The sequence below is a fragment of the Bombus huntii genome, chromosome 14 (assembly GCF_024542735.1).
Source record: "Bombus huntii isolate Logan2020A chromosome 14, iyBomHunt1.1, whole genome shotgun sequence".
Lineage (NCBI taxonomy): Eukaryota > Metazoa > Arthropoda > Insecta > Hymenoptera > Apidae > Bombus > Bombus huntii.
In genome coordinates, this window is record NC_066251.1 from 4,528,415 (window position 1) to 4,545,895 (window position 17,481).

A 17,481-nucleotide genomic window follows, 5' to 3' on the forward strand; every position below is an offset into this window, starting at 1 on the left:
TTTCTAACCTTATTCTATTTTTTAATTTACGGAATTAATCAATGTGACTGCTGTGCTTTTCATGAAGCATATCAAGACTGCGGATGTTTATTCAAATTCATATTTTTATAACCATAGCTAAAGAAATGGAACCTAAATAAAGGATTTGTTTCACTCGTTAAACACGTATAAACGAATATCTGATTTTGAATGTTTTCATATCTGAAAATTTCTCATAATTAAACAAGCATCCGTACAGTCTAGGAATATTTTCTGTTCAATGAATAATGTTCCAATTCCTTGCCCAAGGAAGGGGATAAAATAAAACGAAGAACAAGAGAAACAAAATAGGATGCAAAATATAAATTTAAACAACCTGAAATTAAGTAACCTTACATTAAAACACAACCTGTTACATGTGTTATTATCAATGGTACTAATTAAGGGTTAGAAACTAATTACATGTAATATTCAGAGCGTGAGATAAATTTCTGTTCAAGTGCCATTTCCTTAGCTGTATTATTAACCGTTTATATAATACGCGCGCAACGGAATATTTCGTGTTTACTTTTACAACGCTTATCGGCGTGCAACGGGAAAATTTCGATGCAACGTCAAACGTTATGACGACTTCTAGTGGTGTCTAGCGTGCTTGGTGGAATCGCACGTCGGTTAACATGCGCAAAATAACTTGCATAGGAATTCATTCGCGTCATTTCATTCACGTGACATGTATCGATCGTCCACAGGCCAGGAGTCCGAACTCAGAATCGTCGGAGAAAAGTGGAAGCGGCGTTTTGGATACCGAATCGGGACGATTGGACGATACGCCGTTCGAGGATGATCGAGGGCAGGATGGTGACGGTGAGACCGAGTGCGAGGAGAGGAAACCCTTCGAAGGAATGAGGGAGTACGCTGAATCGACTATGCAGGAGTTGTTGGCGATCTACGGGCTGGCGGGAGGAGAATTGGCCAAGTCAGTGAGCAGACAGCTACCGCCGACCTTTCTGAACCCTCCGACTGGTCATCAGCCTCACGGTAAGTCTTCCTCCTGCTGATCTTGCTCTTTTAACTTACAATGTACAGTTTTCTTTAAAAAAAAAAAAAAAAATAGGTTCTCTATGCAACTGTTATAAATATGAGACACGTAGCTATATCAATTTCCCTAATGTCAGTGTAGTATTTAAATTTCGCGCAAGCCTATAAATATCTACAATCTGCTAACAAATCTCTTAATCAAATTTTTTTTGCATACCATTCGTATTATATTAGTACGATATACGATACGCATTTCAATTTATCTATTATCGGTGTACCATTTGAATTTCCCATAAACGTATAAACATCCGCGACCTAACAAATGTCCTAATCGAATTACAACTGCAACTCCATCACAGGCCAAGCTCGTTATTTGCAAACGTCTCTCCGACCATGTACATTTATTTCTATCCAAGACTCACCTAGCGAGCAATTAGAAGTAAGCAGGTTAACAGTTGTTAACGACCGTCTTGCGAGAACAAACTAGAACTTGTCGTTCGCCGTACAAGCTTCAGCTAGAGGCTATTAACGCGTGGGCGGTGCTCGAAGCTGAAGAGAGAAAGAGAGAGAGAAAGAGAGAGAGCGAAAGGATAAAACGGTTGGATCCTCGATTTTCAAGGATCCCACGAAATACCATCGGTTTGGAAGAGCATCGATGGTGGTCGCGTCAGGTTCCACGAATCGTTATTATTCGCGGCAGGACTTCGCACTCTTCGCTGAAGAGAAATTAAAGGCGCTCTCGGTGTTCGACGAAATCGTTAGTCGAGGCAACTGTCGCACGTTGGACGATTGGTTGGCATCGAATTCGGGGTTGGGCTACGAACAATTGACAACTGTAACTGGCTGGCATTCGTGATCGTACTTGGCGGAAAATCAATTTTATTCAAACGCATGGTATTCACGACCTCGGCTCTTTTAACGTCGTTTTATCGCCCGTCAGAGAAAAAGGAAAACTCGGCGTTAACGTGAAATTAGCTTGGTCAGATTAATTCAACTATGGAGATTCATTGTTTCTGTTATCGTAACCGGGCTTATCGATTATACGGCTGGTTATTCTCTCCGATAGATTCTTAAGTGAAACGAGGTTACCGCGAAACCACTCTGATCGATCGAGAAAGAATCGACTGCTTTTGTTATTAAACCGATCTCCTGCGCTATTATTTAGAAACTGATGATATTGACGAATTGACAAATTGGGAATCGTAGGGTGTAAACTTGTCTCGTACAATTTTACGCCAAATAGGAGAGCTTGTAAAATTTGTTTGTACCATTTCGTTTTCCCATAATCGAAGTTGGCGCAGTTCTTCTTCCTTGGCTCACAACTTTGGGCATAATCTAAATAGCGCTTCTAATTCGAAATGACTGCATCTCACTCTAATTGGCAATTTTTCCTTCTCGATGATTCTTCTTCTTATTCCGACAACTTTGAACCTGATCTAAATAATTCGAATTTTAAATAGATCTTATCTTAGCAACTCGGTGCGGTTACGCAAGAGAGGTCTTTTCTTTTCATTATTTATAGTCGTATCAACCGGTTGAATGGAGAAGTCGCAATTATACTTACTATATAATTTAGAGCATTTTAGATAATTTAATGGCTCTCGTAGTATCGACTTACGATCTTTCAAATTGCCCTTTATAGTACTTTTTATATTAAATTCCCGTATATGTATAGGCAGGATGTTTCTTGCGCCGAAGAACGAGATGTTCTGTTCTTAATAAAACGCTGAATACAATTTATTGCTTCAATTGTTCGAGAGATGTTCCCTCCGTTTGAAAAGAACAACGAGTAGAACAGTCACTCTGGTACGTGGTTCGTTCGTGTTCCATCCGCTCTAATTGTATTCAACTTTCTCAAGTCGAACGCTCCGATACCGAATGATCGAAGAATCGAAATGTTGGCGAAAGAAACGGTAACAGTCGCTGCAGTTTCCTCGGCCGCTGAAAATTATTAGCAACGAGGGAAGTGACGACCGGCGGGCAGACTAGTTTTTAGATTAGACTGTACGTATGCACCAGAACAGAATGTGGCACTTACATATTGCCAGTGCATCGCATATGCGCGCACGTGAATATGCGATGGCTCTCGCAAGATGGCCGACTTATAACTCATAAAGTCGGTCGGACTGCGCGAACCGTTGACTGCCTCGCGATCGATGGATGCCTTTGAGATCAGCCAGCGTCATCGTTTCCCGTTGCCGCGCGTCTCGCGTGGGTTGACAGTCTCACGAATTCCTCGCGGTGTGTATTGTATGTACGCCTCGGCTTGACGCGCGAGCGAGCGAGTTGGAGCGCACGCGCGCGCGCCCTCGTCCACGCCGCAGACTAACGAGTCAATTTCGCTATTCTTCGTCCGGCTTTTGCCTCGAAGATACTAGCCGTCGAGTTTTTGAATTACCTTCTGCCAGAGCTGATTGATTCATAGCCGAAGTCCTTGCCAGATTAACGTCTTCCTGGCGAATTGAGTTTTCTTCATTCGCAAAGACGCAACTGGTTACTGCGTCTTCTTTGTATCAATGAAACGCCATCGGCATTTTTCTTGGTTAGATGGAAAATTGAAAGGCGCATAAATGTAGAGAATGCGGCTAATAGGAAAAAAGATACATGAAACATGCGACGTGAAATACTGTTTATAATATCTTCCACGATAGAAGAAATCTCCGCTTAGATTCTATTTCTGCAGTGATATTTTTCAAAGTCTAAATTTGTATAAACATATGCAATCTATTGCGTGATAGATACCACAATGCAATATTCCATCTGTACACAATTTATTATCATTATGTATTTATAAGTACAAACGCTCGATAATTAGATTATTTATACGAATGCATTAGTAATAGTTTGTTATAATGGTATAAATAATTAAATCTCGTTAGCTACTGCGCCCCCTTTCTATCAATGAAACACTACCAACGTTTTCGTTGGTCAGTAGAATATGGATATTTTATACATTTTTTATCGCACATATTTTTGAACATTACGTGAATTAATTCTCGTACTTTTAAATTCCCTTCAAACGCCTGAACATGTACAGTCTATCAATCACGAAATTTATTTTATAGATGACACGAGAGGTGTAGGTTAAAAGTGGCGTCGATTGTCGAATTCTAACACTTGGTGAAAATTCTTCGGCTATGACTCATCGTTTCAATCGTAAACCTTCCATCATAATATTCATACATTATGTAAGTTAATCTTACATCGATGTACGTAGAAGGACTGTCCATTATTGGTCGATCGAGTATATCGTATATCGCGTCGATTGACTCTTTCTTTGTATCGTCCCATTGTCCCATCCGGTTTGAGAATAATCTTTCGTCGTATTCGATTAAATTCACGGTCCGTTGTACGACGCCATCCTGCCAATTACCAGAAAACTGACCGCGTGAAATCGAATGCGACATGCCTCGTAACTCGTCACCAGAGTATGTTCCCTTCTCCTTCTCCTTTTCGTCAGGAATTGGGAATCTTTGCTGACACACATCTACTCTTATCCTTTCTTCTCGCTTGAGAATCTTCGAGAGTGTGGCAAATGGAAGCACTGTCACGCGTTATTTCTTCATCAAGAGCCGGTAACAAGATTAGAGATTGAGGATTAACCTCGAAGCAACAGAACCAACCTGTGAGAAGAAGAAGAGGAAAAGAAATTAATTTCTGTCGAGAAACTACGCTTGTCAGTCATCGTTCAAGAATATTCTCGGAAATTTGAATTTAAATAATTTAGCGAACGACCTAGAATCATTGAATTCGTTAGATTCAAATACCGGATGTTGTTTCGAGTGGCAGTTAGCGACGAAGATGAAACTTGGCTGGTATCACGGACAGTAGATGAAACTAAAACACGAAATGTTAGATTTGATAATTCGGCGATTACACTTAACCTATGCCTAATTGAAATTTAATTCAAAAATAATTCTAACCTCGCAAGTTTTCTATCTCTGTAAGCGTCTTTTCTAATGAACGAAACGCGAAACGATGAGAAGACCACTTCTTATTTGAATTTGAGATTAAATACATATTTTTACCATTGTCCTAAATAACTGTCATAGTGTTAATTACGTTGTTGATTCTTTTATAAAGGCCAGTAGATGTATCACCTATTTCTTTTTCTATGTTCCGCATATTTCATATTAAAATGTATCCCTCGACATACATCAAGTAGCATGAAAATCAGAAAATCTATACAGTACATTTATATTTTTCATTTGCTATCTGTCAAATTTCACTTCAACCGGCCAATAGAAATTTATTAACGCGATTAATTAAAGATTAACGCGAAGAAGAATAGAAACTCGAAAGGATGTTCCCAGTCAAATAAGTAACCGGTTCACAGCGGTAAAACGATGTCAAGTTGCTTCAGTTAAGATAACTTGAATGATTCGAATGAAATTTAAAACGAGAACGAGCGTAACATCGAAGGCGAGATCCGGCGAGAATCCCTTTGACTTTTCTTCATCTTCTTCGATGTTTCGTCTCCCACAAGTTTCGCCACCTACACACAGACACACGATGGAACAAAAGACTACCTCTTGCGTTGTATCTTAGGGATTGATACGGAAAAAATCGGGCATAATTTATCATGTAAAAGCGACTCGAACAGAAACCGCGTGTCGCCGCGGTGAATCGGCTTGCCGGTAGAGAGACGAAGGAAAAAGGAACACCGTGGTTTCTTCTGCCTCTTCAGACGTCCGTCTTTTCTATGAACCTTGACGTTCCCTCGAATACGCTGCGTATCCATTTCTTCCGTCAGGAATACATTAACCATTCACGTTAACCTAGAAAACGCGCGCGAGTTTACGTAATAATTCTAATAATTAGTTAGAGAAAAGATCCTTTGCTATCTCCGACGAAGAAAGAAAAAGAAACGAGGAAAAAAGTTCCCTCTATGAAAGAACCGTGACGAGTTGAATCGCGAGGCAAAGAACGATAAAGTGAACATCGACTATTGATCGATCTATAGATCATTCCAACCTAAATACTTTAAGATATACGTATTAAATTATGACTATTCACCCCTGAAGTTGCATTATTTCTCTAGTTTAATTCAGACATGGAGGGAAGAATTGAGAATTATAGCGACGTGAATTACACTGAGTTCATCAACTTGCAAAATAACTGCAAGATTATTTTATTACGCCTCATTAATTTCCTTCAAACGCTATAAATGTTTTCCTGGATTGAAACTAAACAATTCGTCCACCCCAGTAGGGTGGTTAACCTTACCATTCTGCTCGCTTGCTCTTCGCGTCTGAATGCCTTCGGCGATCTCCTCCTTTACGATTTCATGATACTTCAAAGGCGTGAAGTACACGAGAAAGTAAGTGAAAAGTAAGATTTAGGTCTATTGAGTGCAACTAGAACCAAATACTCGAAGACTGCCCTGTACTTTAATAACATCTATCGAAATAAAAAATTTATATCGGGTCATGTGGTCCAAGAGAGGATAGAACGGATGCTTCTTCGTGCGTTTCAATAGCGAAATGAACGTGTTAAACCGGCATATTTATCGCGCTATTTATTTCGGGGGTGCGTGAGCGAACAACCAGCAACGGTTGAATCATGTTAGAGGAGCGAAGCGGGCAGGGACGGGGTAATCCGGCGCGAAGAAAAGCAGAAAAGCCGCGTGTGCTGTTGCTGGTGCTAGTCTCAGGGCACAGTGGGGTGGAGGACAGCGATGCCTCCGTGAACCCATTAATCATTCCAGCCGGATAAAAGGCAGCAAGGATGAAAAGAGAAGACAGACAGTCGGACGGACGGCGAGCAAGGCATGCAGGCGGCCAAGGAGAGAGAAAGAGAGAGAGAGAGAGAAAGCTCTTCCTTTCGTTCCTTCTGTCGTTGTTTCGCTTCGATCGCCTTCTCTTCCTCCGCTACGGCCCCCGAAGGATCATTTTTTATTTTGCCTCTTTTCGAAATTCGTCGGGCGCTCCTATTGTCGGGGCCCACGAGAGAAGAGAGAGAGACTCTCTCGGACGAGACTGAACCCGAGGTCCGACCAGCGCTCATTTCGACGGGGAGAAGATTCATTAACTGATAACGCGATTCTTTCTTCGGTCGTTCTGTTGTTGAAAATGATATCCCGCCACGAGAAGGCTTTTGGACACCTGTTGGGACACAATGTACTTAGGAGATTTTTGTGCGCACCTTTTGGATCGCTATTACTCGGGAAAATGTACAACGAATGAAGTGGAAAATGATTCATCGATGCGTAATACAGCGTTCCACATTTTGAATTCGTCAAAATTGAGAGACGCGTTGGATTGGTGTGTTGGACGATGAAATTGAGACTGGCACTTGACGAGTTTGGGAAGTTCCATTCGAGGTTGACAGAGTTTCGAACTTCGACAAGAGGTTTGTTCAGCGATGACGAAGTATACAAAGTTTGTTGTACAGATGTCACGCTTTTGCTTTGAAGCCGATATATAACAGATGTAAATTGCTAGAGGAAGAATAGCATAGAAGAAGGAGCGTTAGTGTGCTAGCATTTGCATTAAATATTAATTATAATTAGACTGTGAATGTTACAATTTCACGAAGATATGGAATCTGAATACACGTTGGTCTCACCTACTATATATCATAACTTGTTCTTTGCTTCAAATAGCTACAATTTGCATTTCTATACTCCCCAATTTCTCGTAAAAACACTAAATTTATTCTAATTACGAACATACCGCGCTAAGCGTATTAACGATTAGTCAGTCCGCTATCTAACAAAAATACTTTCAATCGACAACTTTCACTGAGAACTTTTCATTACGATCTTTCATTGACAACGTTCGGTTAAGAACGTCCATTACGAACGAAACCCTTTCAGTTAAAAAAATATGAATAAAACACGACGAAATTCACCAGATGCGTAGAGGAACCGGAGAAAACTCGAAATCAGCTGGCTCGCTTTTCAACGAGCGTTACGAATCGCTTCCGATTTAATTCGAGACTCTGGTGGGCCCTGGATCAGCGGCATAAACGGAAGGGGGAGATCGTTCTGGTTACGAGCTTTTATGTCTCCACGTGTAGGCCACTTGAGCACGTAGGTAGAGTATGTACCGAGGAATAGCGCGATGTAGGTCTGCCACGAGATCGAAATCGGAGCTCCTTCTTCGTTGGGAGACAAAAGGGACCCTGGTCCGGATGACAGGAGGTGTCGAGAACCTTTGGGATCGGCGACCTGTTGAATCCCTTCACTCTCTCTCTCTCTCTCCCTCTTTCTCTTTCTCTCTCATAACCTTCAACGAATTCTGCATTATTGTGAAAGAAGAAAAAACGAACAGGAAAAGAGGGACCGTGCGCTTCTCGAGAGGCCGAAATACGTTAACCCTTATCTACCGTTTCACAAAGAAGGATTTCGGAATAATCGCGAGACTGTGGCCCACGTGGCCCATTATTACCCCCACCAGAGTCGAATTTAATTCGTTTGCCATGGCAAACTGGAATTATCGCGAGGATAGTTAACGTTAGTGATGGTAGTTCGACTGTAACTACTTGGCTGATTTTCTGCGAATTTTCCGCAGTACCATGGTCACCTGGAAGAGAGTAAAGGGTATATTCTATGGTGTTTCGCGTCGTTTAAATTAAGTTTAGAAACGATGAAATCACGTAGTGGAACATTCCACGCTTGCAAACTGAGAAGGTTATTAACTGATCGCAATATCTACTGTGCATTCATGGCGAATTTAAAGACGCAAAAATTTGCAGAATGCGCACAATGTCCACAGAGTAAGGCACCCGTACAGTATTTCGTAGGTGGAACAAATCTTGATTCAGGTGAACCTGAAAATTTGTATTACCTTACTCGTAATCATATAGGAATTTGTATAAATGTTCACTATCTGTTCGTTAGATTCCTAGGTTCAGATAATGTGACTGAGTTTCTCAAGAGACATTTCTAACACGTTAATCGTTACGAAATACACGCGTGGCCCGTTTTTGAAATCAACAAGAGAAGTGTTTCCATTATGCAAATTCATACTTTTTTACGCAATCTTAATACAAATATCCCACTATCATTGGAAATATAACATTATCCTGCTCTTATCTCTACTTATTTCTATTTATTTTCGCCTATACATATGTATACATACTTGCACTTTAAAATTTCTAAATGCGTACAAATCCGCAATCTATCTGTCCCCAGCCAGAATCTACATTCCGTCTATTTCAACTTTCCAATCGCCAACATATATAAACGATTACTAATATGATCAAACAGATATTAATACTCCAAAAGCTTGTTAGAAACACCGAATAATAAATCGATATATTGGCTTTGATCGTGCAACGATCAATCATTCCTCCAAACGACGGGAAACGGTGACAAGTGCGGTCTAATGTGTTGGAATTTCAACGCGCGGCGAGTCGAAGGAAACCGGAGGAATTCACGGAGACGTCAACTGGAATCGCGGAACGTTTTATGGAAGCTTTTATGAAAGCCTTTACGAGCCACGTCCCGAACTAGGCCTGCTTCTGTTGAACACGTGAGGCCTTCCTTCTTGTATATACATTTGCATCTCCTGCTTTTCTTCGTTACGTGCTCGATAACATCCGCGATGTTTATGGAAAAATCGAAACGTTGCTAACGTGAAGGAGAGGAACGCGTGTGATTCGTCTTCTGGTCGAGTCTATTGGTGATGTCCGCTTCCGGGTTAATTGAATCTTCTTTTTTTGTTCGTCAATTAAGTTCTGAGTCAGAGACTAACAGAGAAAGAGGTCTTATTGAGGATGGTACGGCCATTTCTAGTCGAATTGTTTTTCTGCTTGTGCTTCTCGTGAGAATTCTTGGTTTCGTGGAATTACAGTAGGATTCGGTAGATCTCAAGCTCTTCACAGTGTAATAAAACGACGATGAAACGGCGGTTTGAGAATGAACGATTTCTTTATCGTCACGATTTCCTGCATTTCTGGCGTAATGAAATTTAACTCTTTGACGGTGTAATAAAACGACGAAGAATTGAGAATGAACGATTCAGAAAATAATTCTTTCTTTATCGTCAAGATTTCTCTTTTTTCTATTTCTGGACTGTTTTACGCAATAATTTGTTAACTCATAATATCAGTGAACCGACGAGGTTGCAAACTTCCCTTTTATAATTTTACAATAATTTGTAAAGCTTTGTCTACAAAATTACATAGAAAATTTCATTCGTTTTAGCGCTAAATTTCTCGGTATTAACAATTCGTATTAACAATTTCCGACTTGTCAAATTTCATTAACGATATTAGTCCAATTTTGCAATATCGTATAAGTACGTACGAAAAATACATACTTTCAGCTGTTTATGTGAAATAAATATTAAATAATCGTTGTATGTGTGACGAAATGCAAAATACTTGACGTTTCACTCGAATCGTTCTCGTTCTAACGCGAGAGAATTGTTCGGAGATTAACCAAGCAATCAGTTGGTTTTATCACAAGATCGTGGAGAATCGAGCAACTGTTCAATTTTTGTACTCTCTGGCCGATTTTAACTTTTGCGCGAGTACTCCGAGCGAACGAACAAAAGACGAAGGATGTAGAATTACCGTCAATTGTCCGACTTTTTGTCAAATTAACAACTTTCCATAAAACGAGGGAAAAAAGCGAGGGCCCCGCTGCCGTTCGTCCTCTTTTTCTCTAGCGAAATTAACACGATCATCGAGGTCAATGGGCGTTGAACGATGAAAGATGAAAACGAATATCAGACCGCGCCCGGGGTTTTTCACTCTCCACGATTCCCGCCTCTCTCGTTTTTCTCTTCTTTTTTTCTACTCCACCCGGCATCTTGTTTATTTTGCCCGTCATGTCAGCCCGCTGACACTCGGACATTCGTTTAAATTTAGAATTCAATGGGATCCTTTTTACCGGGGCGCACTTTGGTGCCATAACGGATTCCCTGGTTCCAGCACGGGGGAGATTATTTGTTTAATTCCGGTCCAGCGTCGATCACTCCTCCGTGTCTTCCTCTTCCTCCGACCTCACTCGAAACGCGATGTAAATATTTTTATTGCTTCTCCAGCGAATATTCTCTTCTTATACACTCGCTGCACATATCGTTGCGTTCGTTTTGGAATTTTTAATAAAACATGATAATAATAAAAATATCACATGGTTGCATTTAACGAAACTACATTGACTTGGAACTCTCTGTAAATAATAATTGATATATCTGGAACCAGAGATATTTTTCTGCTATTCAGAATAAATCGTGTTTGTATTACGTTGTACATATTTTCTCTTTGATATAATGTATACTACAGACCATATTCTTAACGAGTGTCATCTTTCACGTTGTAGATTATCGAATATAGAGAAAACAATTTGTGATGTCTGTGTTTCTTTGCCTTCGATTTATTTCTATAGTTCTACAGCTTCTAAGCGATACTAAGTTATATCAATTGTCTACACATAATTCTGATTTCTATAATTCGCTTAGCAATTAGTTTTTCCACATCCTAAATGATACTATCATACAATTTATATTTATTCATAGCAAATAATCTTTTCATACAACGCTACTTACGACGTCATTTTTCCTCATACAAGCAACCATTTCTGTGCTCAGTTAAAAAATTCCAAAACTTTCGTTTTGGTTCTAAGCGTCCCGATTGAAGGAGTATTCCACGAGATCAACTAACTTGCGTATAAAACTTTCTTGGCTTTTTCCTCCACTCGTTCGCTATTTTAGCTTCATCCCCGGTTTACATGGCTCGTGGCGATCTTTCTCCGCATTTTGCCCAGATCTTATCCGACAGAACTCCACCCCGTCTTTTGTATACGATCGCGTTTCCACGTTCTTCGTACGCATGCGAACTCCCGCGTAAATCAGTGAAGCGCGGCGGACAGGTTCTTCCAGATCCTCGATAGATCGGCTCGAGATAGAGAGTTGCTTGATTTTCGCGTGAAACGCGTTCCACGGCTGAGCTTAGACACCTCTGTCGATGCTTATCTGCTTGCTCGACGCGAATACACCGCCGATCGATCGTCGATGATTACGTTATCAAGGATTCGACGAAACGAGACGATAAAAATCGTTGCAGCTGTGATTTACGATCAGAAAGCAGAAGAGTGTAGCGAAATGCGAGTATATCTGGACGAAGGTAAAGATTTTTTTGTTCATTTATTATCGTATTTTCATTCATTTATTTGTTTGTGAGAAGGAAACTATTGGCAAAATGTATAAAGCATGCAGTTATTGGCAAAGGTATTTGAACACTTGTATCGAAGTAGATCTTGTTTCTGGAATTTCAATCTGTCTTTGCTTTTCTTCATTCGCGTAAAAGATCGACTAGAAAGAAAACCGGTATTCGTAAAGATAAAGTGGTCTCGCGTGTCACGATCAATAAGGTGCAAAGAGGCGGCTATAAAATTCACGCTTTGTGCTCCTTGGGAAAAGGGAACCGACATTAAAGAAATAAAGCAATTAAAGGTTTGTTAACTGTCAGGAAATCAACATGTTTCATGTGTCTCCGTATTTTTACGTCTTTTTTATTTAATGTACGCTCGTTGTAATTCCACCAGGGCGTTATAATTTCTAGTAATTTAACTAACCATTTTTTTTCTCGATAAAAAAGTTTCAAAATGTCACGCCCTTTCGATTTCAATTTATTTGTTGTGTAGCTTGTTTATTAATTTTCCTGGTCTCTAAATGATACTTTTACACAATTTTGCATCGTGATTTCTCCTAATAACATGCAGAGGCCGGTAACAGAAATCGGATCCTTGGTAAACACGTTGAATTGAAAAAAGCAGGGAAAGAGATTAATAAGATGTTGCCATTATCCGCGACATTTCTGGCGGAGGGAGAGCGCGATCCTCGTTATCCCATGGGTGAAACGTGTCGGGTCAACGGGCTTCATAAACGATAGAAAAGACGACCGTGTCCATTAGCGTTTCCACGGAGGGCCGGCGCGGAGGGTCGATTAATTTTTCAAACAATCCCACTGGCTGGACTCATCGATTCGTGGCCCGAGATAGGGAGACCTGAACACGTCCCACGTTAGAGAAAGAGAGAAAACGAGAGGGCCCATTAGGCCCCGCGGCGCGGAGGCCCCTGCTGCCCCTTGTCAGTCTCCGAAAACCAGAAAGTCAGCTTGTCAAATTAATCACGGATGACCAATCCATCAGCAGGCATTCCTAGCCGAGGAGAATCTTTGCTTGGCTCTCTCTTTCTCTCTTTCTCTGTCCGTTTTCTGCCCAGCAGACCGATCCTCGTTCCGGACGAGGACAACGACAGCACCAGGATTTCGACGTAGTTTCTGCCCCCTTTTTTCGAGGAAACGTTATGGTATGCGTGTGTACCAGGCAACCTGACGCTTCTTCTGCGGCCTTCTTCTTCATATCTTTCTCTCTTTCGCTCGGTGTCTTCTGCTCTTTGATAGATAATGTTAATGCAGGGGAAGAGGACACAGCGCGCGACCACGATGCTTCTGGATGAGTAATGCTAACCCTTCTGCGTTGTCAGACCCGGATCGGGGGAAGTGTTTGCGCAGCCTCTAGGCCAGGGCAGAAAGGTTGTCGAGCTTTTTCTGACGGTGGTCTCTCGACGGATATCGGCGATTATTGAAATTATCGTGGATCGTTGGTTTTTAGTCCGTTGGCTCGATTAATGTGTGACGAAACGATTGATGTTGTGAAGCGAGCAACTTGCTTCATTTTTGCTTTCTACTGCGTAAACGTCTTTCGTATTGGGATAATTTAGATAGTAACCTTGTCGTTCGATTACAGTGGAAAGTTCATTCGAAAATCGTTTGTTAGAAATATTAATTGACGCTCGATTGACTGGACTGTTTTGCATTGAATACGTTTGACTTAACAGGAAGTTTTATCGCGTGATAAAATAATTGGTAGTGGGACAATTTCGTAAACTTCTATTGTATGAATTTGCCATGAGTTCAAATAGGCTATAAGTATTAAACAAATCTAAGGATACTCAGTAGACTACTGACTAGTTCACTATTTTTTATTTTCTGATTATTTTAACATAAATCCGTTACCTTCTGTCCTTAATATCTGTGTCTTACAACGTAAAATATACAGTAAGATTTATTTATTGGAATTTCGGCTGTGATTGCTCCACGAACTTGAAATCTGTGTCTTTTTAACATTTATAGCCAACGGTGTAAATGAACTTGTGTCGTATGCACAATCAGATTCTAAGAAGATCGAAATAATCTCCGAGCTCCAATTCTCTTCTTCTCTTCCTTCGAACACGATAGAACGAGCGTTTGTAGCGTTGTATATTTTCTCAGACTGCCGTGGAAAGTCATTCAGACGATAAAATTTTCGTGTCTGTTTGTTGACGTGGCCGGTAATTACGAATCACTCGGGATTGAAGCGGCCCGTTTCTCCGGCAAAATTCGCCTCCACCAAACAGAAAGGGGAAATAAGAACGCAGACGTGTCGCCCCTTTCGTAGGAGTGCGTGCTAGACTCGAAAACACATGGCCAGTGTTGCGTACAGTCCTGGTGAAAAGTGCCTGTTGAACGATCGATGATCGACGAACATTACACACGGAACGATCGATCGGGCGAAGATTTCTTCGTGCATTCCGTGAGAACGGTCACAATGACACGCGTGACACGCTTTTTTACTTGGCGATTGCACAAAATTTCGCCAGGCATTTGCCAACTATTTATTACAGGCAATTGGCAAATTAGCGGTCACGCGCCACGGTTTTAGAATCGAACGGAAACAATGGGATCACCGATTATATTTAAATCGGCCGCCTCCTCCCGATCCTTTCTATATCATTTTCTAGAGCCCGCTAGAATTGGCACGATCATTCCGGATTAGGTTAACGCGGCTCTCTGGCCCTTCGTTTTCCTGTGTCGACATTATCGTTCACTTTCATCATGCGACAACGTAGGCGTTCGTTTTTAGAAGTCGACAGACCATTGAGGCGCTTTTAAAAATTTCACTATAAAGTAGCAATCGATTAACCCTCTATGATCAGAGTTATGTTTATTGTTTCCTATTTAATAATCTGCTTTCGAAACTTGGTTACAGTTTCTGTGAAGTTTTTTATACTTTCACAGTCAAAGGAAAGTTTTAGATTGGTACCGTATTGGTATTGGTAATTTTTGTACTACGTTGATAACAATCATCTGTTCTTCGATAATGAGGGTGTGGTGAGCTCGTAATGAAGCTTTGAATGATCTATGCTTAGGTATATAACACCCTTATTTTTACTTACTTTACCTACTCACTGTATATTGTACGTATTCGTTGACTTATCAAATATAATTTCGTTTCGTAATATCACGATGTACTGTTTTATCGTTTATCATTTAAATTTCCTTTTCGTTGCATAGAAAAATTGCCTTTTGTGCATTTCAATTTTATTTATGCATAGAAGAACGTGCTTCGTGTGTTGAAATTAAAAAGAATTGAATGAGATGGAAAGTATACTTCGACATAAAGCCTCAAAGGATTAAAAGACGATTAAGCATCGAAAATTCGTTGATCGAAGGGAAATTTCACGTAATCTTAGTTGCACGTGTTCAAACAAAGGGTTAAGGGCCATGCAAAGTCGCATGTCTCTCTTATTCGATCCTGATACGCCGGATGATGCAGGGTACAGAAAAGACCCGCGAAAACCAGTTTGTCGAACCTAATACGGTGACTGTGGCTTCGACGATCTTAATGAACTTCTCTCTTTCCGATGCCCACCTAATCTTCACCTCAAAAACAATCGCCGCTTTTCGACGAATCCGCGATTCGATAGTCAATTTGCATGATAGAGAGGAACACATGGAAAGAGGCTACGTATCGAAATCCTTCTTCAATTTCGTATATAAGAATATCGTATGACGTGTCTCGTGCTAGAAATAATTTATTCTCAAGCTTCTTCAATTCAAAATTTCCGTATTGAATTCTCTTTAATTTCCGAAAGAAAAAAGAAATTATCCAACGCGTCTGCCGTTGGCTGTAAAATAATTTATTCTGAGAAATCTTCAATGTTAAATTTCCAAATATCCTATGCTTGAATATCGAAGAAGACTACTTAAAAAAGTAAATTCTTTTTTCTGAGAATTTTTTTTAAAAACTAAAATTTTTTTCTTTTTCAACTTCCAATAAAAGAACATCTAATGACGTGTCTCCCATTGGCTCTGAGACAAAAGGAATTATCCTTGAATGCCTCGAATTTGAAAGTTGGAAAGTTTGCAAATCTCGAACTCGGATGTTTCCAATAGTCAACACTTGTCCGCCGGAGTGAACGATGTGCAAATAAGGCAAAGCAGAGGATGGCGATGGATAGTAGTTTATGAAAACGTTTTCGCGAGGAATCCTCGGTGTATCGGTGAGCCGAATACAGAGTGGAACGGCATTAAAGCTAGTCTAATCTTAATATTCAAATTCTGCGGCGAAACCTCGCCGGTTCGACGGGGGTGGGATGGCGGAATGGGGTGCAGGGACGTGGAAGGGGGATGGTAAAAGTGAGCCGAGCAAGCGGAGGCCGCGCATAACCGATTCTCGAACTCATAAATTTTAAATTATGTCAAGCAAAAAGAAAGGACGCGCGGATGGGACCCGACCTCGGATAAAATAAGAGTAGAACGAGAGAAGAGCGCCCTCCCCCCTCCCCCTCCCATGATGCTCTAGAAAAAAGCAGAAAAGCCTCGACAGGCCCCGAAGAACCCAAATCAGGCCCCTGAGGATTATTAAGCAGGCCAGATTTTCGTGAAACAATATTTTGATAACCACGTTCTATAATATAGTCATATTTCATAGAATAATACCCCCTACATCTTCAAATACCACATTTTGTGCACGCGAACATATTTCATAGAATAATAGCTTTCTACATTGCCAAATACAAAATCACGTACACGTGGCTGTATTTCAAGAAGCAGCCATGTGCAAATCACGCGAGAAAAACGTAATTTTTGTTGATTTTCTGATTTTAATATGAAAACAACGTGCAAAGATGTAGATCGTTTAAAAGTAGCTTCGATAAGTCGAAGTTTCATGTAATTATCACGTCAGACAATATTTTAATGAACATTATTGCTGAATCGTTGTTATTGCTAATAATCAGATAGAAGATATTTATACACATCCGTATTTCTACGAAGATATGCGATTAGAAAAATGAAATCCAGTTGAAAAATGATGTTACTATGTGTTATAACGAGTACTATACACTGGATTGTATATTTCTACATACTACGTGCATTCGGCACATAATTGCACGTTCAAATTTCCCACGAATAAAAATCCGCAGCCTAGTAATAATAATTTGTTAGAAACGATAACTTATCAGCAAAATCAAATTGATTTAGCCAATAATCTCGTTGATTTCAACGTTTACAACAACCATGCGCAAAATATAGTCACATCACGGTCCATTTACGGTTGAAATATCTCGGTCGTTTAAGTAACACCCTTATCTCGTCGGAGGAAAAAGTAGAAGAACGAGTCTCGCGCCTCGAACGTTCGGGTTTCTGCGTTTTAAATCCGTTTTAAGAGTGTCATATCGTGGTGGA

The 17,481-nt window shown here is 40.5% G+C and overlaps 1 protein-coding gene across 8 annotated transcripts in view; it reads left to right on the plus strand.

Moving 5' to 3' along the window:
- Nucleotides 1–17,481, plus strand: part of LOC126873368 (uncharacterized) — a 164,609-nt gene that overhangs the window by 93,609 nt on the left and 53,519 nt on the right. For all 8 annotated transcript variants that reach the window (XM_050634158.1, XM_050634161.1, XM_050634163.1 and 5 more), the window contains one exon: nucleotides 729–1,017. In XM_050634158.1, coding sequence (XP_050490115.1) covers nucleotides 729–1,017 — 289 coding nt within the window. The remainder of the gene's footprint in view (nucleotides 1–728; nucleotides 1,018–17,481) is intronic.